The 26,155-nt window shown below is 39.5% G+C and overlaps 2 protein-coding genes across 2 annotated transcripts; one reads left to right on the top strand and one right to left on the bottom strand.

Annotated features, from left to right (window-relative positions):
• Positions 1-7,362: 7,362 nt before the first annotated feature.
• On the bottom strand, positions 7,363-24,678 carry WFDC9 (WAP four-disulfide core domain 9). Its single transcript, XM_003253646.3, has 5 exons — positions 24,597-24,678; positions 14,036-14,129; positions 9,522-9,670; positions 8,088-8,235; positions 7,363-7,564 (listed from the first exon to the last, which is right to left on the bottom strand). The coding sequence occupies exons 3-5, from the start codon at positions 9,610-9,612 to the stop codon at positions 7,534-7,536; spliced, it is 270 nt and encodes an 89-aa protein (XP_003253694.2). The 5' UTR covers positions 9,613-9,670; positions 14,036-14,129; positions 24,597-24,678; the 3' UTR covers positions 7,363-7,533.
• LOC100579745 (WAP four-disulfide core domain protein 10A) lies at positions 23,135-24,590 on the top strand. The gene is made up of 2 exons (XM_003253647.4): positions 23,135-23,300; positions 24,264-24,590. Exons 1-2 carry the CDS (start codon positions 23,138-23,140, stop codon positions 24,410-24,412), a joined length of 312 nt encoding a protein of 103 aa, XP_003253695.4. The 5' UTR covers positions 23,135-23,137; the 3' UTR covers positions 24,413-24,590.
• Positions 24,679-26,155: the final 1,477 nt, after the last annotated feature.

Below are 26,155 nucleotides of genomic sequence, written 5' to 3'. Positions count from 1 at the left end.
CCTGTGCAGGCTTTTCCTAAGATATATCTTCCAGAAAATGGACCTTGTAATTGGTGTGCATATACCTGAACCCAAGCATTGGCCAAGGGGCAATGGTTTGCAGGTACATGTGGAGAAAGCTTACAATTGTGGGCTTTTGTGTCTACTAGACTGAGCTTTCTACCCATTCCTCCATATACTCCTCATTATTTTCTTTTTATGATTACAAAAGCAATCCATATTTATTGTAGAAAATTTTTCAAAAACTGAAAAACAGTAAGAAGCAAATAGAAAATTACCAGCAACTTAATGACCCTGAAATTATCATGTTATTTTGGTGTATATGCGCCATGCAGGTGCATCTGCATGGGGTGTGTGTGTGTGTCTGTGTGTGTGAGCTACATACAACCAGGCATTCCCTAGTGGTGCTGAACAATCAATATCTTTTATGGGCCCTCCGTTAAACATCACTGTACTCACAAAGAAACATAAATCCAGTTCTATAAATATTGGGAATTTTCCTGATGGTAAAATTAAAATAGAAGGAGGTTATATCACTATCATATGGTAACAGTCCCTTAAAAATCATCTCTTTATCTCTCCTAAATATTCCACTGTCTTTGACTGCTATACCTCTCTCTCTCTCTTCTTTCACCAAGCCTCTCTCTTTGCTTTCCTTCTAGTAAAAGCAGTCTCAGTCTCTCTCTCTCTCTCGTTCTCTCTCTCTCTGTCTCCCTGAACCTGGCCTTTCTAAACACCCTCAACTTGTATATCTGACTGATTGATGGTGCTGTTGAGTTCAACCGTGTCCTTTTTCTGCCTGTTGGATCTCATTCATAACTGAGGGATGTTGAAGTCTCCAACTGCAGTAATGGATTCATCTATTTCTTCTTGCAGTTCCATCAGTTTCTGCCTCACATATAGTTTTTAAATGTATTTTTAAATGCACATTTGACTTTTTTAAATGTATATATTTTAAATATATATATTTAAGGTACACAATTTGATGATGTAATATACATATACACTGTGGAATAATCACCACAATCAAGATAATTTGTCTATCATCTCAGATAGTTACCATTTTCTTTCTCACCTTTATTCCTTTCTTGCTTTTTTTCCTTTTTCCTTTTTTTTTTTTTTTGGTGAGAATGCTTAAGATACATTATCTTACCAAAGTTCAACCATACAATAAATTATTGTTAATTATAGTCACATTGCTATTCATTAGATCTCAAAAAAATATTGATTATGCACATCTAAAACTTCGTACCCCTTTGACAATATCTCCCCACTTTTTCCTCCCTCCAGCTCCTGGTTATCACCACTCTACTCTCTGTTTCTACGGGTTTGACTATATCAGATCCCACAAGTAAGTGAGATCATGCAGCATTTGTCTTTCTGCATCTGGTTTATTTTACTTAGCACAATGTCCTCCAGGTTCATTCTTGTTGTGTCAACTGATAGAGCTGTTATTTCTATCTTGGTGAAAGCTGAATAACAGTCTAGTGTGTATGTATGTGGGTGTGTGTTTACCACATTTTTAAAAATCCATTCATCCATCAATGGACATTTAGTTTGTTTCCACATCTTGGTGTTTCTGCATAATCCTTAAATGAACATGGGCATGCAAACTCTTGAAGATCCTGTTTTCAATTCTCATCGATATATATCAAGAAGTAGGACTGCTGAATCACGTGGTAGTTCTATGTTTAATTTTGTTTGGAACCTCCATGCTGTTTTCCAGAGCCACTACACCATTTTCATTCCCACCAATAGTGCACAGGGTTCCCATTTCCCCACATCCTTGGCAATACTTGTTATCTTCTGTTTTGTTTTTGTTTTATGGGAGGGGTGTGTGTGTGTGTGTGTGTGTGTGTGTGTGTGTGTGTGTGTGTGTGTGTGAAATAGTGGTAGTCCTAATGTATGAGGGATATCTCATGGTGGTTGTGATTAGCATTTTCCTGATGATTAATAATTTAAAGCATTTTTCCAAATAAATGGCCATTTGTGTATCTTCTTTGGAGAAATGTCTGTTTAATCCTTTGCTCATTTTAAAAATTTGATTATTTATTATTCAGGGGGCTGTTATTGAGTTAAAGGAGTTTTAAAGTATATTCTAGATATTAACCTCTTATCCAATATCTGCCTTGCAAATATTTTCTCCAATTTCATTAAGTTTTTTAGTTTGACGTCACCCTATTTCTCTATTTCTGCTTTTGTTGCCTGTGCTTTGGTATCATATTTAAAAAATCATTTCCCTTTTCAATGTCATGATTTTTTAATTGCTTTCTTCTGGGAGTTTTATAGATGTTTATAAAAAATTAACTTCTTTTTGAGTTAATTTTTGTATATGGTATAAGCGTCCATACTAACAACATTTATTGAAGAAACTACCCTTTCCCCAATGTATAGTTTTGAAACTCTTATTAAAGATCATTAGACCACGTATATGAGGGCTTATTTCTGGACTCTATATTCTGTTCTATCAGTCTAAATGTCTGTTTTTATGTCAGTGTTATACTGTTTTGACTACTATGACTTTGGAAATATGTTTTGAGGTCAAGAAGTGTAATGCCTCTAGCTTTATTCTTCTTTCTCAAGATTGTTTTGGCTATTTGGAGTCTTTCATGGCCGGGCGCGGTGGCTCACGCTTGTAATCCCAGCACTTTGGGAGGCCGAGGCGGGCGGATCACGAGGTCAGGAGATCGAGACCACGGTGAAACCCCGTCTCTACTAAAAATACAAAAAATTAGCCGGGTGTAGTGGCGGGCGCCTGTAGTCCCAGCTACTCGGAGAGGCTGAGGCAGGAGAATGGCGTGAACCCGGGAGGCGGAGCTTGCAGTGAGCCGAGATCGCGCCACTGCACTCCAGCCTGGGGGACAGAGAAAGACTCCGTCTCAAAAAAAAAAAAAAAAAAAAAAAAAAAAAAAAAAAAAAAAGATTTCATATGAACTTTAGGATTTTTTTTTCTATTTCTACAATAAATGCCATTTGGATTTTGATAGGGTTTGCATTAAGTTCCTACATTATTTTGGGTAGTGTAAATATTTTTACAATATTAAGTCTACCAATCCTTGAACACAAGATATCTTTCCAATTGTTTTTCTCTCTTAATTTCGTTCAGCAATGTTTTGTAGTTTTCAATGTACAAGTCATTGGTTAAGTTTATTCCTAACTATTGTAAATGCAATTTTTAAAAAATCTATTTGGATTGTTCATTGTTACTATATAAATGCAACTGACTTTTGAGTGTTTATTTTGTTCTATTCTGCAACTTTACTGAATTTACTAGTCTAATAATTTTTGATGGAGTCTTTTTATATACAGTTTTCTACATATAAGACCATGTCATCTGCAGAGATAATTTTACTTCTTTTCCAATTCAGATGCATTCTATTTATTTTCCTTGTCTAATTGCTCTGGATAAGACTTCCAGTATTATGTAGAATAAAAGTGCTGAGTTTAGACATCCTTGCCTTATTGCTGATCTTAGAAAAAAACTTTCAGTTTTTCACTATGGCATATGATATTAGTTATGGCTTTTCATGTATGAAATTTATTATGTTGAGGAAATTTCTTTCTATTCTTATTAATATATTATTGAATATTTTTATCATGGAAAGGTTATTTAATTTTGTCAAATACTTTTCCTATGTCTATTATGATAGTCATATGATTTTTTTCATTCTATTAATATGGTGTATTACATTTATTGACTTGTGTGTATTGAACTATCTTTGCAACCCAGTGATAAATCCCACTTGGTTGTGGCATATAATCCTTTTAATGTGCTGTTAAAATCGGTTTACTAGTATTTTGGTAAGGACTTTTGCATCAATACTCACCAGGGATATGGGTTGTAGTCTTCTTTTCTTGCAGTATCTTTGTCTGGCATTGGTATCAGGGTAATGCTAGCCTCATATAATGAATTTGGAAGTTTTCTCTGATTCTGTTTTTTTGGAAGAAGTTGAGAAGGATTCATAATCCTTATTCTTTAAATGTTTGGTAGGATTATTCAGTAAAGCCATCTGGTCCTGGGTTTTTCTTTGTTGAGAATTTTTTTCTTTGTTGGGAGATTGTATGTTTCTAGGAATTTATTCATTTCTTCTAGGTTAGCCAATTTAAATAAAAATTTCTGTGGCACCAGTTGTAATGTCTCCTCTTTCATTTCTCACTTATTTGAATGTTCTCTACTTTTTCCTTTTTTAGTCTGGCCAAGAATTTGTCCATTTTGTTTACCTTTTCAAAAATCCAATTCTTAGTTTTATTGGCTTTATGTTTACTATTTTTCTATTCTCTATTTTCTTTATGTCTGTTCTGATTTTATCATTTTTGCTAACTGTGGGCTTAGTTTTTCTTCTTTTTCTAGTTCCTTGAGATATAAAATTAGGTTATTGATTTGAGCTCTTTGTACTTTTTTTTTTTTTTTTTTGAGACAGAGTCTCGGTCTGTCACCCAGACTGGAGTGCAGTGGCGCGATCTCGGCTCACTGCAAGCTCCGCCTCCCGGGTTCACACCATTCTCGTGCCTCAGTCTCCCGAGTAGCTGGGACTACAGGCACCCGCCACCACGCCCAGCTAATTTTTTGTGTTTTTAGTAGAGACAGGGTTTCACCATGTTAGCCAGGATGGTCTCGATTTCCTGACCTCATGATCCACCCGCCTCGGCCCCTCAAAGTGCTGGGATTACAGGCATGAGCCACCGCTCCCAGCCTCTTTGTACTTTTTTAAATGTAGATGTTTATTACTATGAATTTCCCTCTTGGTACTGCTTTTGCTGCATTCCATAAGTTTTGGCATGCTGTGTTTTCCTTTTCATTTGTATTTATTATTCCTCCTTGTATTTATTATTTATTGTTCCTCCTAATTGTATTTATTATTCCTCCTTGAAGCAATGGTTGTTCAAGAGAACGTTCTTTAATTTTCACGTCTTTAAAAGTTTTCTAGTTTTGTTTCTGCTGTTGGTTTCTAGTTTCATTCTACTGTGGTCTGAAAAGACACTTGACATAATTTAAATCTTCTTAATTGTTTTCTAATCTAACACGTAATCAATCTTGGAGAAAGATCTGTTTGCTCTTGAGAAGAATATGTATTCTGCTGTTGTTGGGTAGAATGTTCTGTATATGTCTGTTAGGTCCATCTGGTAAACAGTGTTGCTCCAGTTAGCTCTTTCTTTATTGATTATCTGTCTGGAAATCCTATCCATCATTGAAAGTGGGCATTGAAGTCTCCTATTACAGGATTGCTATCAATTTCTCCTTTGAAATCTGTCAATATCTGCTTTATATATTTATATATTTATATTTAAGCTGATGTTGAGTGCACATGTCTTAACAATTGTTTATTCCTGTTGAATTGACCCTTTTGTCATTATATAATGACTTCCTTTGTCTCTAGGGATAGTTTTTGATTAAAGTCTATTTTGTCTGATATAAGCATATCCACCCTTACTTTCATTTGATTATCATTTACATGAAATATATTTTTCCGTCCCTTTACTTCTAGCCAATTTGAAGTGAGTCTATTTTAGACAGCATATTGATGGATCTTTTTTAGATAATTGTTCAGCCACTCTGTTTTTGGTTGGAGAATTTAATGCATTTACATCAAGATAATTACTGAAAGGCGAGAACTTATTCTGCCTGTGTTGTGGTTGTTTTGTTCTTTTCCCTCTCTTTCTGTCTTCCATTGTTATTTGATGGTTTCCTGCAGTGATTTGCTTTGACTCATTTCTCTTTATCTTTTATATGTCTATTGTAGGATATTTTCTTTGTGGTTAGCTCCCAGCTTGTATAAAATATCTTGTAGTTATAACCACCTATTTTAAGTTGGTAACTTCAACTGCAAACAAAAACTTTACTTTGACTCCTCCCATAACCACCCACTTTGAGTACCTGTAGTCAGGGTTTGCTTCTTTTTATATTGTGTGTTTATTAACAAATTTTTATCTTTTACTTTCATATTAAGGTTCAAAGTAATTCATGCATCATCTTCACAGTTTTATATTATTCTGTATTTATATATTTACCTTTCTCAGTAAGGTTTATGCCTCCTTATGCTTTTGCATTGCTATTCAGTGCTTTTTCATTTAATTTGTTTTTGTTTGTTTGTTTGTTTTCTGAGACAAAGTCTTGCTCTGTTGCCCAGGCTGGAGTGCAGTGGTGCGATCTCAGCTTACTGCAAACTCTGTTTCCTGGGTTTAAGCAATTCTTCTGCCTCAGCCTCCAGAGTAGCTGAGATTACAGGCACCCACCATCATACCCAGCTAACTTTTGTATTTTTTTTTTAGTAGAGATGAGGTTTCACCGTGTTGGCCAGGCTGGTCTCAAACTCCTGACCTCAAGTAATCCTCCCACCTCAGCCTCCCAAAGTGCTGGGATTGTAGATGTGAGTCACTGTGCCCAACCTTTCATTTCAATTTCAAGAACCCTCTAAAGATTTCTTATAAGGCACGCTAGTGGTGACAAACTCCCTCAGTTTTGTCTAGGGAATGTTTTATCAGTACTTTATTTTTAAAGGATAATTTTGCTAGGTATAGTAATCTTAGTTGGCAAGTTTTTTCTCACACTACTTTGATTATGTCATCTTACTCCCTCCTGGCCTGCAAGTTATCTGCTGAGAAATCCACTGATAATTGTATGGGGGTTCCCTTATATGTGATGAGTTGCTGTTCTCTTGCTGCTTTCAGAATTCCTTTCTTAACCCAGGCTTTTAACAATTTGATTAAATGTATTTCATTGGACAGGGTGATATGGAGGCCAGGGTCTTGGGTCTGTGTTAAGGAGTCTGGCTTTGCATGAGTAGACAGGTCACAGATTGCCAAGTACTTGCCAAATCCCATTTTCTGTTCTTCTTGAGAAAACAGCTAGATTACATTTCCCAATCTCCTTTGCAAATATGTGGGACCATATGACTGTATTATGGTCAATGGAATATGGATTAAAATAATAAACTTTGCTTCTAGGCCTAGCCTTTTAAAAGCTTCTATATGAGCTCCCATGATACCTTTCTTTCCCTATTGCTGGTTGGATGTAGAGGAACCAGTAGACAAGCCCCTGGGAGATGACAGAGCTACAGATTTAAGGAGCTACATTCCTTGAATTATGGCAGGGATGACTGCCCACTGACCACCCTCAGTGAAATGCATTGTGAATGAGAATAACCTCTCATGGGTTAACTGTATTAACCCCATGAGGTTTGTATAAATCTGCTTCAATATTTGCTCCAGCAATTAACCAAACTGGTTCATACATGGGTCTAACTGGGAAGGCAGAATTGGGCACCTCTGCCCATTATTGAATGGGAACAACTGTTGGGACTGCTGAGGATTGCAATGAGAGAAATTAAGTCATAGGTAGGAAGTTAAAAAACATGAGAGGCCTCAGGTTGATGTAGCCATTTATTTGACAAAAGCTTCAGGGTAAAGAGGTCAAGAAAATAGCAGAAAGGTTACCAGCTAGAGCCAGTGGGTGTCCCAAGAAGGAAGTAGGCAGCACTCTTCTTAGACCAGATGGTCATCCTTCAGCCCACAGTAGTGATAAGCCAATAGAATCTAGGGGTTTAGCATTGATTTAAGGGGCTCTCTAGAAGAGAAAAGTTAGTCAAAAGTCAGGAATCCTGGGAGAAATCCATTTCTAAAATTAATAGCACCCTAGGCCCCAGATAAAAAAGGACAGCAATTCTTCTGTTAAATCAGAAGTTATCCACTTTTAAGCAATTTCCCCCAAGAAGTTTGCCAACTGAACAGACAGATAGATACCAGGTCTCCTTGGGCCTGACTGAGAGTAGAGGACCCATGGAGAGGCCCAACTAAGGGGTCAGTAATTGGAACTTTGGGTAAAGGAGGGATGTATGAACTGAGGGGTGATGTGTTGAGGGAAGCAAAGGGAACTGAATAAGAGTGAAGAAAAAAGTAGAGGACCTCATGTCAGTGTCTTGGTTTATTTTTGCAGTGAGGAGCAGCCTAGGTTTGGAGATAGGAGGACATTGTCTTTTGCTGCCTATTTCTTTAACCAGGATTTTGGTGGCTGCAGTCTTTTGAATAGTGGGTAAGGACCAGTGATGAAGCATGCCCAGGCCCTAGCCTTCCCACCCCAACCAACTCACTCGTTGTCTAAGCAGATGTTTCCACAGTAGGTCCAGCAGCATGTATGATTTGGATGTACACAGGTCATTATTTTAGTACACCTTTTCTCACAGTACTTATATGGAGGCTGTACCCAGCACTGCTCAGTTTCTCTTATCATATCTAGAACTGAGATGGAAGAAGTTAGCAGGGTCCATCTATTCACAACTCAGACAAGAAACTCTTTTTAAGCTTAACAATCCCTTCTGAAACTTGAGCTCCAAGCCACAAAGTATTTCTCTGCCTTCCAAGAAAATCCCTTCCTCAAATTATAACCAGTGTCTTGTCACAAGACCATCCTTGCATGGCCTGTGTTCCTCCATCTACATGTCCCTACAGCATTTCAGACTCTAAAGATAGGACCTGGGACACCCTGACCATATATGACACCAACCACCAAATTTATTCTCATGTAGCCTTAGATTTCAGGGCCTGCAATATCCTCTAACTCCAATTTCCATAGCCAATTTGCAGAATGGAAACTGAGCCAAGGGAGAATAGAAACTTACTTGTTTCCCCTTCTTTTTTTTTTTTTTTTTTTTTTTTGAGACAGAGTCTTGCCCTGTTGCCTAGGCTGGAGTGCAATGGCGCGATCCTGGCTCACTGCAACCTCCACTTCCCGGGTTCAAGTGATTCTCCTGCCTCAGCCTCCTAAGTAGCTGGGATTACAGGAGCACACCACCATGCCCAGCTAATTTTTTGTATCTTAATAGAGACGGGATTTCACCATGTTGGATGGGCAGTCTCGAATCCCTGACCTCGTGATCCGCCCACCTCGGCCTCCCAAAGTGCTGGGATTACAGGTGTGAGCCGCCATGCCCGGCCATTTTCCTCCCCTTCTATTTGTTTCCCTGATGATGACACCTAAGCAGTCAGTTTCTCCATAAATTTCGTTTATTTCCCTGGCCCACAACCCTCCTGCTCACTGCCTTTGTTGTCAACATTTTCTTATCATATGAACCCAAACTTTGACCCACTAAGGATCCTTTGTCTTTTCCATTTTTCATGTTCTAAAAGACTCTTCTTCTCCAACTAAATTAATGTGTTAAATATTACCCTTTTGGCATTCATCAAAGGCTCACCCAACTGAGGCACAAAGGTTCTGAAAATATGGGCTTGGAGAGAAGCTCTGTGTTGGTTTTTCCTCTACTGATCTGATATTGGAAAATATTATTTCCTGCTAGCTGGTGGAATATAGACAAAAGATATGTTCCCTTTTCACATACCTAGTGTTGCTTTCAGAGCTGAGAGAGAAAACTTAAAGGAATTGGGAACATCTAACCTAATCTTGCTTGAATATCTCTACTTAAGGAGAGATCCTTTAAAGGCTGATTCTTGAAATGCAGACCCTGAATCAGCTATGATAGACATCCCAGGACTGGGCAGAGCACCCCATCCCTTTTCACACCACCCACGGGGATCTTTGGTCCAGAGGCTTCCCAGCACAGGCAGAAGCATCACAACTCCAGAGATGAACATGATGAGTAGAAGAATCCAGGGCTTCATGGTGCTCTCTCTGTGTGTTTGGGTTAAGTTCTGGCAGAAGACAAGTCTTTTCCCAATGCTGCTAGAGGTAGAAAATGGATTGAGGAGAATAGGGTAAGCAACAGGGGGAAAGTGCTTATGACTATCTTGTTATTCTTTCCCTTTCTAGTATCCAGTAGCATACCAACCAATTCCCAGGCTAGCCAGTGACTTCCCCAGGTTTCTTCTCATCTCATATTACATACCTCTTCCTTTGCAAAATTATTTCTTTTTAAAATGAATTGCTCCTTTCTGATTAAAAACAATAAATCCTCAGATTATACAATTTGTAAAATAAAAAATACAAAGAGGAAATAAATAAGCATTAGCAATTCCACCATCTAGAGATAATCAATATATGTCTATACTTTTATGTTGTAGTCATTATTTTTATGAAATTGGACACAAGTGTCCTGATATTTTAAAGCATATGTAACATGATGATATAAAGAAGTTTTAATGAAGATCCTAAGACAAAAGGTGCTAAAGCAATTTAAGAGGGACTTATAGATAGATAACAGGACTTGAGAAAAGATGATGGCCAAGAACTGTTAGGGGACTCAAAATTTTAATGCACTAAGATAGTCCAAAGTTGGAGGAATTGTAGAGAAGATTTTGAAGGAGATTTTATTGGTAAAAACCTGTGCTCATGAAAGCCAGAATGCTGCCTTCTATTCCAAGTTGAGAGAAAATGTTTTATGAATACTACTTATTGAGCTTGCTATGTGATCCCAGAAGTCTATGGGAACACAGTAGACTTGTGTTTGAATCATGACTGAAGACTTTAAAGGGTGACTTTAAATCTGGCCAAAGCAGCCTGTAGCAGCATAGAAGAGGGCTCTAATTTGCGAAGTATCTGAACTGTAAATGGCCAGACCGCATTTCATGTCTCCAATGAACCCTTGAAATCTCCCACGAAAGAGTCAAGACCAGAATCACAGAACCAGCTCATGATAGTATCTATTATACAAGAACTTTCCTACTACTCTTATTGGTCCGTCCTCCCTCTACTCCCTAGGAGACAGAGACTTGCTTTAGTCCAGAGTGGGTGGAGGAATAGAAATACAAAGAGCCAGAGCGGGGTGGAGGGGGTGGGTGGTGGGGGAGAGAGATTCACCACATCCTGTTCCATAACTGGAGCTTCTGAGGGAGGGAGGAATCCATAGTTCTGAACAATTTATGTAGTTGTGACTAATTTCATGGGCCTGCACATTTTACTTATTATATTGAGAAGATGTTTCATGACTGGAGAATCACATAAAATTTGTGGAGACCTACCTAAATTTTCCTGAAGAAGCAAGGAAATAAACTAACAATTCTGAATAAAATATACAGAGGAGGCAAAAATATGCTCACATCATACAAGTCATGACAAGAATTCAGTCATACATATTATTATCGTTTCCTCATATCAAGACCTGAATAGTTTCAATTTCTTCTTGTTATAAAAATGTCCTGATGAACCTCCTAATAGTTAAAGCTTTGGTACATATATTGTTATTTTTATAGTATGAGTTAATGAAGAAAGATTTCTAGGCAAAAGACATTGTCTTTCTCAGACTTTGGATAATTGCCGCCACATTTTTCTCACTAAGGGTTAGGTTACATTTCCACCTACAGGATATCAAATGCATGTCCCTCCACCCCTTGTTCTACTCTAGGCGATACAAAGGTAATTTTCATCACCACACTATTTGTTGATGGGTATTTTAAGAGGAAAGAACATGGGCCCTGGGCTTGAACTAGAATCCCAACCCCACCGACTTCTAGCCGTGGAGCCTGGGCCAGTCACATAATCCCCAGAGCCTGGTTTTCCCCATCCATATTACAGAAAAAAATATCAATACCCATCTCATAGGGTCACTGGGAAGATTAAATAATATGTATGAAACACTAAGCATAGTACCTAGAATATAGTATATACTTCATAAATGTTAACTGTCAGCATTAAGCTCAGAATATCCTCCTCTGGATATTTGAAAACTATTTTCAATGACAATTTTTTTCTTTTTACTTTTTTTTTTACACTGAACATTTTAATCTGTTTAGAATCTACGCCTCTGTGTGTGGAGGGAGATGGAGTTCATTCACTCAATAAGTACTTATTAAGTGCCTAACTATATTCCAAGTTCTGGATATTGGAATATATTCCAAGTTTTGGGTATTGGAATATAGTGGTGAACAAAACAGACAAAAATCCTCCCATTCATACAGCTGGCATTCTAGTTAAATAAGATAAGGAAATGCATAGATGGTAATCAGTGGTAAGGAGAAAAATAAGGAAATGGAAGAAAATAAAATAGCCTGCAGCTGAGTGACAGCTGAGGGGTAAGGGGAAACTGGAGTATGGGAACAGCAGAAAAATCTCAATAAAATGGAATAGATAGACATTTTCTTAACACTGTAAAAATGTAACTATTGCAATCCAAAAGCCAGCATTCCACGTTATAAAACTGAAAGTACTCCCATTAAAATTACAAATAGGAAAAAAAGATATGCACGATTAGGACTACTTTTTAACATTATTTTCAAGTGTTTAAGCCACTATAATTAGAAAAGAGAAAAATTTGAACTATAAATAATAGAAGAGTGGAAGAGGAGCCTAATTACAATGGAAACTTCCCAGCCTTCTCCCATCTACCCGCCTCATTCTCTATCTATTGCTCTACCTTTCTAGAACCAAATAGAAAGGAAAATAAGAGTCAAAGAAAAGGATAAAATTCTGACATGAATTGCATGTAACAAGGCAGTGATTTTCCCTCTGCCTGAAAGTCTTTATATTTGTTCAGAAATTTTCAATGAAGCAAAAGAGATTTCTCTGTGCTGTCCAATGTGGTAGCCACTAGCCACACATGACTATTTAAACTCATTAAATTAAATTAAAATTCAGTTTCCAGTCATTTCAAGTATTCAATGGTCACATGTGGTTAGTGGCTATTGTCCCCAAAGTCTTTCTCTGATGCATCTCAATCCATTCATACATAGGACGATGGGAACAGTCTACATCAACCTTTGACTTCTTGTGTGTCCTATTTAACATTCCTTATTTCTCAGGCACGGAGCCTTTCCATCATCACAGAAAGTTCTACTGAACAATGCTGGTCTAGATGAATCCACCAAAATGACTGCTCAAAAGCAGAGGTAATACTAGAAAAATTTTAAAGATGCCGAATTTTTCAGAGGAGACTTTGAAAATGTATTCTCTTCTTAGCTTCTGTGAAATTTGGAAGGTGAAAAATACAAGTTTTAGGCACATGTCGTTAGATTTATTGACTTTTAGACAAATCATTTTTAAGAGATTTGAGCAGAAGCAAAAGCAACAACATCTTAGCTTGGCAACTTCTTCAAGTCATGCCTAGGTAAGCTGGCAGAGACACAGGTTCTTAATGGAGAAGCTTGGAGAGCAGGAATAAGCATCTAAGAGTAGAACCCACACACACACAAGTATCTGATCTGATCTACAATTTAAGGGCTTCTCTTTTCCTTTCATTTCTCTCCCTAATCTCCTGCTCTTGCTAGCTAGCAACGGCAAGATACTCATTCCTTGAGCCTGAGTCCTTGAGAACCTCAGAGTGTTCTTCTGTTTATGTGAATATACCAGCACACGGCAAGACAGGTGAACCATGGAGATACTCTGTTATCTGCTTACAGCCGGGGATGCGAGGGATGAGGTAACTGGGTGAAAGTGGGCATGGATTGAAGTAGGCCTCTGGATTCCTGGTATCAGCCCTTTGCATAAAGAAGGAGGAATGCTGATATACAGTGACAGGAACACCATAAATCCAAAGCATTGGGTTCCATGAGGCTGTTTCTTTGTATCCCAAAATACCACCCTAGACCCAAGTTTTCCAGAGCTTTGAAATCTGTTCATTCACACGGCCTCATTCTTACTCTAGTCTTCTTCATTTCTTACTTGCCCCCTGCCCCTTAAAGGTGTTCAGGAATCTGAGGATGCCTAGTCCCCTTTTTTGCACACCCCCAAGTGTGCCAAATGATCCCAGACAAAAGAAACATCATTATGCCCAGGCTGGGTACTTCTCGACTTCTCATATACAGAGTGCTGTGAATTCTTTGGTCATCCTGAGACAAACTGCAGGACAATTCAAACAGCCCCTGGGATCAGAAAGGCAAAGAATTACTGCTCTCCACCATCTGGCTTTCCAGATAATGTTAAAGAGGAGAGTGTGCTGGATTTAGTGTCAGGAATGCTGAAATCTTGTTTAGTTTCTGTCCCTTTTACCTGTGGAACCTCAGACAGCTCATGTCACCCCCTCTCAATTTCTTATTTGAACAAAAGCGACAATAATCCCTACCTCACAGGAATAGTGACACCATCTGGGCTAGGAATTAATCCAAGCAAGCCACAAATAGAAGCTCATGTCTCAAGACCTTTATCCCCACCTACCTCTGAAGGTGTCTGAGTTGAGTGTCTGTAGTAACTGGCTGACAGCTCTTTTGTCTGGCCTCTTATTATGAAGTTGTTTGAAGTGGGGCTCGAACTGGGGGCAGAAGAGCAGAAAAACAATGTCCAAAGGCCAGGAACTTAATGGTGATTTTGGTTGTGACCGATTTTTAATTTCTACCCAGAAACTGTGTGTTGGCTGCATCACAGATCCTTTCCTTTGATATTCACCCATCCAGACATACTCGATTTTCTTAGGTGCAGGTGGGATCTTCTGATAAGCTGGGAAGAACATTGTGTACCTGGATTGCAGCTCAGGCCACCCCCAGTAGACCCAAAGTACATGTCCCCAAAGTCTTTCTCAAATACATCTCAGTCCATTCATACGTAGGAAGTTGGGAACAGTCTACATTGACCTTTGACCTCTTGTCTGTCCTATTTGACATTCCATCTTTCTCAGTATTGATTCTCTTTTACCAATAAAATCATAACATGATCTCCCACCAAATGCCTTCTGACTTTTATGTAGCTAAAAAGAGACTGAACAGGAAGAACTTTAGAAAAAGTAGATGGCCACCTAGCAAATGAAGGAAGTGACGTGACCAAATCCAGCACCAAGTTCTTGCCATGAGCTTGTTGGTTGAGGTGCAGAGGGATTTGTTCACCAAATGTCAGGGAAGGGCATTATATTGGGCACACAATACACATGATTTGGAGATCACCAGCTCATGAGAAAAGAGAACAGTCAAGTGGGCAGGAGACAGGGACTTCCAAGGGGTAAACCTTCTCTCAAAGCCTGTCTGCAGGAATATTATATACAGTGACAGGAGATGTCAATATGAAATTCTTCCTAGGATACAGGCATACCTCGGAGATATTTCAGGTTCAGTTTCAGGCTACTATAATAAAGATAATATTGCAATAAAGTGAGCCACGTGCCCTTTTTGTTTTCCCAGTGCATATGAAAAGTATGTTTTCCTGAAGTCTTTTATTTATATATTTATTTAAACTAGAAAATGAAATATTTAATAGTTGAAATTTGTTTCTCTGGAGAAGCTAGTAAAATTTGCAAACTTCTGATATAATATCTGTATATGTTTTAGTATACAACTGTACCTCTTTCATATTCTAAACAGTTTCTAACAGTTTTCTTATGATGAATTTCATTATTATTAAAATATTAAAAAGTTATGTTTACACTATGCTCTAGTCTGTCAAGTGTTCAATAGCATTATGCATAAAAAATAATGTGCATACCATAATTTTAAAATACTGCTAAAAATTGCTAATGATTATCTGAGCCTTCAACAAGTCATCATCTTTTTGCTGGTGGAAGTTCTTCCCTCAATGTTGATGGTTGTTGACTGATCAGGGTGGTGGTTGCTGAGGGTTGGGGTGGCTGTGGCAATTTATTAAAATAAGACAACAATGATGTTTGCCACATCAATTGATTGATCCTTTCAAGAAAGATTTCTCCATAGCATGCAATGCTGTTTGATAGCATTTTACACACAATAGAACTTCTTTCAAAATTTCAGTCAATCCTCTCAAACTGTGCTGCTGGTTTATCTAAGTTTATGCAATATTCTGAATCCTTTGTCATCATTCCAACAATGTTCACAGCATCTTCCCCAGGAGCAGATTCCATTCACAGAAACCACTTTCTTTGCTCATCTATAAGAAGCAACTCCTTATCCACTCAAGTTTTCTCATGAGATTGCAGCAATTCAGTCACATCTTCAGGCTGCACTTCTAATTCTCATTCTGTTGCTATTTTCATCACATTTGCAGTGACTTCCTCCACTGAAGTCTTGAAACCCTTGAAGTCATTTATAAGGATTGGAATCAACTTCTTCCAGACTCCTGTTAATACTGCCACGTTGACCTCCTTCCAAGAATCATGGTATCTAGAATAGTGAATCCTTTCCAGGAATTTTTAAATTTACTTTGCCCAGATCCATCAGGAAAATTACTATCTATGGTAGCTACAGCCTTATAAAATGTATGACTTGAAAGTCAAAATTATCCCTTGGTCCATGGGCTGAAGAATGAATGCTGCTAACAGGCATGAAAACATTAATCTCTTCATATAGCTCCATCAGAGCTCTTGGGTGACCAAAATCTTTTTTTCTGAGCAGTAGGCCTCAAGAGTGGGCTTAAAATATTCCGTATGCCATGCTGTCACCCAGGCTTTGCTGTTTCATTTATTGAGCAGAGCATGAGCAGAGTTAGCACAGTTTGTAAGGGCTCTAAGATTTTTGAAATGATAAATGAGCTTTGGCTCATTATTACTTTCAGTCACCAGCTGCATTGGCCCCTAGCAAGAAAGTCAGTCTGTCTTTTGAAGTTTTGAAGCCAGGTGTTGACTTCTATCTATGAAAGTTCTAGATGGCATCTTCTTCCAATATAAGGCTGTTGTGTCTTCATTGAAAATCTGATGTCTGTTGTAGCCACCTTCATCAATTACAGTTGACCCTTGAACAAAATTGGAGTTAGGGGTACTGAACTCCTGCACAGTTGAAAATCCATGTATAGGCGAGGTGCGGTGGCTCATGCCTGTAATCCCAGCACTTTGGGAGGCCAAAGTGGGCGGATCACAAGGTCAGAAGTTCGAGACCAGCCTGGCCAATATGGTGAAACCCCATCTCTACTAAAAATACAAAAATTAGCTGGGCATGGTGGCAGGCACCTGTAGTCCCAGCTACTCAGAAGGCTGAGGCAGGAGAATCACTTGAACCTGGGAGGCAGAGGTTGCAGTGAGCAGAGATCGTGCCACTGCACTCTGGCCTGGGTGACAGAGTGAGACTCCATCTCAAAAAAAAATAAAAAAATAAAATCCATGTATAACTTTTGACTCCTCAAAAACCTAACTACTAATAGGCCACTGTTTTATTTTTAACTTTAGAGACAGGGTCTTGCTATGTTCCCTAGGCTTGTCTCAAACTCCCCGCTTCAAGCAATCCTCCTTCCTCATCCTCTCGAGTAGCTAGGACTATGGACACACACCACCATGCCTGAAATGTTCTTTTTATTGAGATGGGGTCTTGCTATGTTGCCCAGGCTGGTCTCAAACTACTGGCTCAAGCAATCTTCCCCCACTCAACCTCCCGAGTAGCTGAAAATATAGGTGTGCAACATCATGCCCGACTAATAGCCTACTGTTGACCAGAGGCCTTACTAATAACATAAACATTTGATTAACACATATTTTGTATGCTATATGTATTTTGTATACTATTTACTCTTACAAGAAAGTAAGCTAGAGAAAAAATGTTATTAAGAAATCATAAGGAAGAAAAAACATATTTACTATTTATTAAATGGAAGTGGATCATCATAAAGGTCCTTGAGGATGTATAATGAACCCGCACAGTTCAAATCTGTGTTGTTAAAGGGCCAACAGTGTCTTAGCTAGATCTTCTGGATAACTTGCTGTAGCTTCTCCATCAGCATTTGCTGCTTCACATTGCCCTTTTGTGTTTTAGAGAGGGCTTATTTCCTTAACCCTCATGAACCAACCTCTGCTAGCTTCAAATTTTTCTGCTGCAGCTTCCTCACTTCTCTCAGCCTTCATAAAATTGAAGAGTTGGGGTCTTTCTCTGGACGAAGTTTTGGCTTAAGGGAATGTTGTGGCTGGTTTGATCTTCTGTCCAGATCACTGAAACCTTCTGCATATCAGCAATAGGGCTGTTTTGCTTTCTTATCGTTCCTGTCTTCACGGAGTAGCACTTTTAATTTCCTTCAATAACTTTTCCTTTGCATTCACAACTTGGCTGTTTGGTACAAGAGGCCTAGCTTTCAGCCTATCTCAGCTGTTAACATGCCTTCCTCACTAAGATTATTTTTCTAGTTTTTTATTTAAAGTGAGAAATGTGGGACTCTTCCTTTCACTTGAACATTTAGAGTCCATTGTGGGGTTACTAATTGGCCTAATTTCAATATGGTTGTGTCTCAGGGAATAAAGAGGCTGAGAAGAGGGAGCAAGACTGGCAAATGACCAGTCAGCGGAGCAGTCAGAACACACACACATTTATTGTTCGCCATGTCCTATGGAAACAGCTGGTGGCACTCCAAAGCAATTACAATAGTAACAACAAAAATCATTGATCACAGATCACCTTACAGATATAATGATAAGAATAATAATAAAGTTTGAAACATTTTGAGAATTACTAAAATGTGACACAAAGATACAAGCACATGCTGTTGGAAAAATGGTGCCAAAAGACTTGCTCAATGCAGGGTTGCTGCAAACCTTCAATTTGTAAAACATGCAACATCCATGAAGCAAAAATTAATTAATAAAGCAAAGTGTAATAAAATGAGGTATGCCTGTATGTTGAGTGCACTGAGGGGCAGGAAGTATGTCTGAACTCCAGGGACTTGGCTGAGAAAGGTGAACCAGTACAGAGACAAAGAGCTTTGGAACCAAGGTAAAAAAGTGTGGGAACAAACTGAAGGAAATTTTGACAGGGACTGAAAATGGTGCCAAACCTAGAGTGACTGAATTATGGATTTCTAAGACATTTACTTATATGGCAGTAAAATGATGTTCCATGCATGACGATCATAGTCTTTTGTTCTGTGTGGCCCAGATGCTGGAGATCCTTGATGGTCTATCTGAGGAGCATGGTCACTAATGAGTAGCTGAGGAGTGCCAAGGACTCCTGCCACTCATGATTCTGGATCAAGCTTTTTAGGATTTCTAAGACATTTATTTACATGGCAGTAAAATGATGTTCCATGCATGACGATCATAGTCTTTTGCTCTGTGTGGCCCAGATGCTGGAGATCCTTGGTCTATCTGAGGAGCACAGTCCCTAATGAGTAGCTGAGGAGTGCCAAGGACTCATGCCACTCATGATTCTGGATCAGATTTTTAGGACAATCTGTACACTCTTCTATTTTAGTTAAGAATTTCCCAGTGCAGTATCTGAAATACTGTATCCAATAATTCTATATCCAGCAAAACTATCCTTTCCTGATGAAGGTAAAATAAAGACATTCCCAGAAAAACAAAGACTGAGAGAGTTTGTTGCTACCAGGTCTGCCTTTCAAGAAATACTAGAGAAAAGCTTTAAAGCTAAAAAGAAAAGACATCAGGTAGTAATGAGATCTACATTAAGAAATGAAGAGAACAGATAAAAGTAATTATGTAGGTAAATATAAAATCTGATATTAATAATTAACAGATTGGAATGATAATGGTATAAAACAATGATTATAATCATTCAATTGTATTGTTAGGCTTAAAATATAAAGATGTAATATACATGAAAAATAGCACAGCCGGGCACGGTGGCTCATGCCTGTAATCCCAGCACTTTGGGAGGCTGAAGCGGGTGGATTACCGGAGGTCAGGAGTTCGAGAACAGCCTGACCAACATGGTGAAACCTCGTCTCTACTAAAAATACAAAAAATTAGCCGGCCATGGTGGTGGGCACCTGTAATCCCAGCTACTCAGGAGGCTGAGGCAGGAGAATTACTTGAACCCAGGAGGCAGAGGTTGCGGTGAGTCGAGATCATGCCATTGCACTATAGCCTGGGCCACAGAGTGAGACTCTGTCTCAACAAAACAGAAAAGGAAAGAAAAATAGCACAAAAGAGGGAGGAAGGCAGGCATATAAGTATAGTTATGATCATCCAGTTTAAATACTTTGTAAGTATTTTTAAGTATGAGAGCCATGGATTATTAAGTAGCATTATTTGTTTTTCAGACATATGGGATTTGCTTTTGGTATTGATTTTCTATTTTCCTGCATTTTCAAAAGAAAACATGGTATGGCATTAATGATTTGGAATTTTTTAGGCTTTCTTTGTAATCTAGGTCATTGTAACTAAGAACTCAAACCTGCTCAATTGGGCCGGGTGCAGTGGCTCACACCAGCACTTTTGGAGGCAGAGGTGGGTGGATCACTTGAGTCCAGGAGTTCAAGACCAGCCTGGCCAATAAGGAGAAACCCTGTCTCCATTAAAATTACAAAAATTAGCTGGGTGCGGTGGCGCACACCTGTAATCCCAGCTATTCGGGAGGCTGAGGCATGAGAATCACTTGAACCCAGGAGGCAGAGGTTGCAGTGAGCCAAGGTAACACCACTGCACTCCAGCCTGGGTGACAGAGTGATACTTTGTCTCAAACAAAAAAACCTGCTCAACCTACAAATTTATATAGATAATTTATTTTCATTTATTGAGGCCATTTTGTGTGCCTGTGTGTGTGTACACATATATACAATTGTTAAGGTTTCTTGATCTGTTTTTCTTTACCAGTATAAAATATTCTTGTCTAAATTGTGTCATGTCCTCTATGTTTAATGTTAATTATATTATATGATATTTAAATTGTTATATCATCTTTCTTTTCAATTCATATTTGGTGGGGCATCCTTTTTTATTCCTTTATTTTAAATTACTTGCTTACTTTTGGGAAACCACATATAGTTAAATCATTTAAAAATTTTAATCTGAGAGTCTCTGTCTTTTAATAAATGTCTCTAACCCATTTACCTTTAATAAATATTCTTATAGAAAACAATCTTATGTTAGGGTCTATCTCTGGCATCTTATTTCATTTTTTTTTTTTTTTTTTTTTTTTTGAGACGGAGTCTCACTCTGTCGCCCAGGCTGGAGTGCAGCAGCGAAATCTCAGCTCACTGCAAGCTCCGCCTCCCGGGTTCACGCCATTCTCCTGCCTCAGCCTCTCCAAGTAGCTGGGACTACAGGCGCCCGCCACCACACCCGGCTAATTTTTTTTGTATTTTTAGTAGAGACAGGGTTTCACCGTGGTCTCGATCTCCTGACCTCGTGATCCGCCCGCCTCGGCCTCCCAAAGTGCTGGGATTACAAGCGTGAGCCACTGCACCCGGCCTCATATTTTTAATTTATCACACTTTTTAAATATTTGTTTTTATTTCTCTCTTCAGACATCTGTTGGATGAATGAAATATCTTCTATTATTTTAAAAGCCATTATTGTATTCTGATCCCTTAGAGGATTTTTATTTAAGCCCACATTACTTTTCAATATAGTCTTAAAGATTTCCAAAACTTCTAAGTTTTCATAAAATAAGACAGCTCTTTCAGTATGCTAACTGCTCCCTTTAGTTTACCTTCTGACCTTGTTGATATTTTCTAGACAGTTTTTAGTTCATGATTATAATAGATATTGGTGTTTTATTCTCTTATTCTTTCTATCTCTTCCTTCCACTTTCTCCTTAATCCCTAAATTTTTAGACAACACCAAACTTTATGAATTGACGTCTCACTGTGCAAAACTGTTGACATGGCAGGCCTGCAGTTGCTATCTTTAAAAGTCCTGCTTACAAGGTTGGCTCTTGGTTGGCATCCATAAGCCTGAATTTTGAGAAAGTTCCCATTGTTCTCAGAACAAACAAGTATGGCTCACTGTGCCTCAACCATTTGTACAAACAACTTGGTTTATGGTAGATATCTGCTTTTATTTTGGGAGTTTGGAATTTTGGTGCATGCTAGGCAGAAGCTGCTATATGACCAGGCCCCAGTAGAAACCTTGGACACTGTGTTTGTCTCTCATGAGCTCCCCTGGTAGACAACACTTCACACATGTTGTCACAACTGATTGATGGGGGAATTCAGCATGCCTTGTGTGACTCCACTGGTCATTGGCAGAAGACACTTGGAAGCATGCACCTGATTTCCTCTGGACTTTGCCGCTTGCACCCTTTCCCTTTGTTGACTTTGCTTTGTAGCCTTTCACTGTAATAAATCATAGCTGCAAGAAAAACTATATGCTGAGTCCTGTGAGTCCTCCTAGCAAAGCACTGAACCTGGGGATAGCTTTGGGAACCCCCAGCATATTCACTCATATTGCCCACATACTTTTGCATAGTGGTTCTGGATTTATTTTCCTAGTGGAGCACATCCTTCAAGCAGGCTTTCAAAAAGGGTCTTTGTGTGGTAAGCATTCTGATGCTTCATATGTCTTAGAACAGTTTTATTGTGCCCTCATAGTTCAGGATGTAAATTTTCACTCAAAGTTTTTACCTTAAACATCTTGAAAATGCTACTCTATTGATTTCTTGTCCTATTGTCACTATTTGAAAGTCTAATCTCAGTCTGATTATTTTTCTTCTTTGGGTGATCTATTCTTTCTCTAAAGAATGTTTTAAAATTTCTTTGTATTTGATGTTCCTACATTTTATAATGTGGCTAGATATGCAAGTTTTCTTTCTCGATCCTTTTATGATCATTTCCAGTCTGTGATCTTTAATAGTTCTTTAATTTGGGGCAAATTAAATGCATTGTTTCACTAAATATTTTTTAACCTGCTAAATCTTTTTCTTTTAGAACTACTATTTGGATGTTTACACTTATACCTCTCACTTCCACATAACTTAATCTTCCTTTTTATTTTGAAACAAAGTAGCAGAAAAGCTGAAAGTACAGTAAAAATAACTTTTCCCTGAAACATTTGAGAGTCAGTTGCTTACTGGTGCCCAGTGTATATGTGTGTATGTGTTTATATACATTTATATATGAAACAGCTACTTTTTCACTCAGGAATTCTAGCTGTCTTAGTCTAAAGAAATCAAAGATTTATAAATAAAAATGCTCAATATGACATTCTCTAGATTATTAGTAATTAGTACAATACAAATACTTGATTATTAGCATTTAAGTGAGAGCTGTGCATTATGAAAATCCACATTTTGAGAAATACTTACATGATTAAATAAGGGTGGCAAAAATACGTTAAAAAGTTGTTTATATTAAAAGGATTGTTTATATTAAATATGAAGAGAAACTAAAAGATAATGCAATGAAACATCAGTTAATTCTAAGCAACTCTTTTTAAAAATATATTTTTTCTTTTCTTTTTTCCATAAAATATTTTGTAATTAGAAAGCAGAAACAAATGATATCTTTCATTCTATCGGCAAGAACACAAGACTGGTTATGTGAGAGGAGGAGGCGTCATACCTGCGGAAGCCCTATCCCACATGAAGAAGGACAGGGCTGGGGCAAGGGAAAGGGGGAAGCAAGGACTCTCTTGCTCTGCCCCGACTTGGCCAGTGGAGGCAGCGAGGGGCTGAAGATCATTCCTTCTTTCTTTCCTTCACTCTCCACATGCAGCTCTGCAGGGAAGTCTGTGACAGCCTGGCCAGACTTAGGGCTCATGCTCTGGTCAGAGTCATGCCATCCCAGACTCTGCTGCCTGTCCTTGTTCTCTGTGTGGTGCTGCTACTGCTGCAGGCCCAGGGAGGATACCATGACAAGAAGAGGATGCAGAGTAGGTGATGGGCCGCTGGATGGGTGAGGGGGAATTGGGTAGGGGTAATGGAGGGCCTGTGTCCAGTCTGAGTAGGACCTAGGAGTTGGAAACTCTCTGCATATCCAGCTCTGACCACAATGTTGTGTAGACTCTGGACTGTCCCAAACCATGGCCCTCCAGCCCCTTAGCTGGCCCTGGGAATAGTAATGGGAATGAAGAAGAAACCTATATATTTTGCTGTTCCTTCTCAATACTTAGCGAGAAATGGCACATCCCATAGTGAAAGGTGCACCAGGGCTGAAAATCCAGTGAGAAAGCAAGAAAATTATTATTTGATTTATGCACATTTGTGAGGAGTAAAGATTCAGAAGTGGTTATGACGGTAGGTGTAGGTGTAGAATAGGTATAAGTGTAGGGAAATAGGACATAAGACAAGCAAAAGTTGGGGTACACAGAGCCAAGTTAAGGTTATCATCAAAGGGGCAAGGAGAGTGGTGGTGGAAAGGGAACTAAAGAAGGAGCAGGAAGACTAGAGACAGTGACAGTGAGCAGAAGAGAGGGAGAGACAAGAGGCAAGTTGATCCTCATCTCTGAATTCTACTTTTCAGAGACTAGGAGCGAGTTTGAAAGGTGTCTCATGCTTTTTTGAGCTCTCAGGATCAGACCGTAGATTCTATGGTGGTGACTTCACCAAGGTCATGACTAGTAAGGGAGATGGAGTTCTGATTGCTGGTGTGTGGAGAAGGTCCAGGAAGCCCAGGCATTGTGGTCTATTGGGGTAAGGTGTACAGTGAAGAGACAGGATTTAAAATATGACCAATCACTAGGATTTGGTGATGGGCAGGAAGGTAGTTCTATGAAGAAGGAATCCAGGAGTATCATGACTGAGACCTGGGTTCAAGGGTCTTGGAGGAGGGTTCAGCTTGAGAAAAATGTTCTCTAGGAAGCTGCATTTATTTACCGTTCTATTCTCCTTGTCAGAAACACAGCTATCCCCAGAAATCAAAGTCTGCCAGCAGCAGCCTAAACTATATCTATGCAAACACTTATGTGAATCTCACCGAGACTGTCAAGCAAATACCATATGCTGTTCTACCTACTGTGGGAATGTTTGCATGAGCATCCTGTGAGTGGGAGAGTGGGCTGGGATGTGCATCCTGCTTCCCAACTCCTCTATCCAAGACTGTGCCCACATCCGAAGCACAAGGACCTCAAGTCACCAGCATAAGAACATGAACAGGAATGCTGCCCTCTCTACTGTCTGAACCCCTTGTCCCTGTCAAATAAACCAGAACAAATGCCCAGGGATCCTACCTCTTTCGCTGCCACTACAGGTGATCATTGAGAGCCCACTGTAGCCCCCACAGATGCCCCATTCGTCTTGTGTCCTGGTGTTCGATTTCTCTCCCTGGCTATGCTTCTCTACCCTCCCTCTCCCTCTTTGGCCCATGTATCCCTGCCAGCCCTCAGGAGGCCCAGCCCCTTGCTGTTTTGTTCACTGAACCAGTACTCCCAGGGGGAGGAACTGCCCATGTGCAGCATCTCCTGATGCTAAGGAGAACATTTCTCACCCTGGAGACAGAAGGACCCATTAAGCGTGAAATGGGTGGCAGTTAGAACCCGAGGTAAAGAGTGGGAGGCCCCCAAGCACTGCTTTGGTCTCCTTAGCCTTGGTGCACCCCCATCCTATGCTCCCCAATCTCTCTGTAAGTTTCAGATTACTGTCTATTTATCATTAGGATAATGAGTCCCAGGAAGTCCAGCAAGCCCAAGGTCACAAGAGAGTGACAGGATATGATGTGGCTGGAAGAGGGTGTTTCCTCTAGGCTCACTTTTTGCTCATTTCTCTCCATTATCTGAGACCAGAGGTATACTAGTGAGAGTGAGTGCCTGCACCAACCCCAAATCTCTTCCTATCCAGCACCCACCAATATGGCTATTCCTCTGGTGGGACCCATTTTGGTCCTCAGGATCTGACACTCCAGCACCTTCCATTAACTGAATAGTCCCTATCTTTCCCAAGCCCTCTTCCTTAGGAGCCAGTTCATTCTCTTTTATTTAGATCAAGAGGAACACTAAGGGATGTGGAACAGGTGGTTCATGCTGCTGTTTCTAAGGAGTAATTGACACAGAGTGGCTATGGGTCTTCCCTGTCATCCTACTGTGAGTTGGTGGAAATTAATCAGTGTGGTACAGAATCTCCTACTCTGTGCAATCGCAACTCCTCTGAAATGATCCTGGGGCTACATCCAGGGTTGGGTCACATGTAGCTAACTGGGACATGAAGCCAAATGTGAAGAGGCTTCAAGAGGACAGGTCATGCCCAGAGGCAGGTGTGCAGTGTTATGCTCCAGTCTAGTGCTTCTTGCTGGGCCATTCAATGAAAGAGACATCAGAGAAGAAAATTTCCCCCATCAGACCAGAGGCCGTGAGCCACCTCTGAGGCATTACTGGGCTCTGGGTATCTCAGGCTTGTCTTCACCTTTCTCAAGAGCTTCCCTTAGACAAGGAGGTCTTAGGAAAGAGATCATGATCAACCACCAACACAGACATCATCAGATGTAGTCTGTGGGCTGTAAGGGCATGATCTCCAAGAGATCTTATTTGGCGTTTCCTCGGATAGCCTCCCTTACCAAGCATCCTCTCAAGCCACCCCCAAACATGCCCACTAGACACTACAGGCGTGTCTTGTTTTATTGAGACTTGCTCTATTGCACTTCACAGCTCTAGTGTTTCATACAAATTGAAGGTCTGTGGCAACTCTGCATCGGGCAAGTCGTCTGGCACCATTTTTCCAACAGCATGTGCTTACTTCATGTCTCTGTGTCACATTTTGTTAATTCTCAAAATATTTCAAACTTGCTGGGTGCAGT

The sequence above is a fragment of the Nomascus leucogenys genome, chromosome 13, assembly GCF_006542625.1.
Source record: "Nomascus leucogenys isolate Asia chromosome 13, Asia_NLE_v1, whole genome shotgun sequence".
Taxonomy (NCBI): Eukaryota; Metazoa; Chordata; class Mammalia; order Primates; family Hylobatidae; genus Nomascus; species Nomascus leucogenys.
Note: the sequence above shows the minus strand (reverse complement) of the source record. Positions and strands in the feature narration are given on the sequence as shown.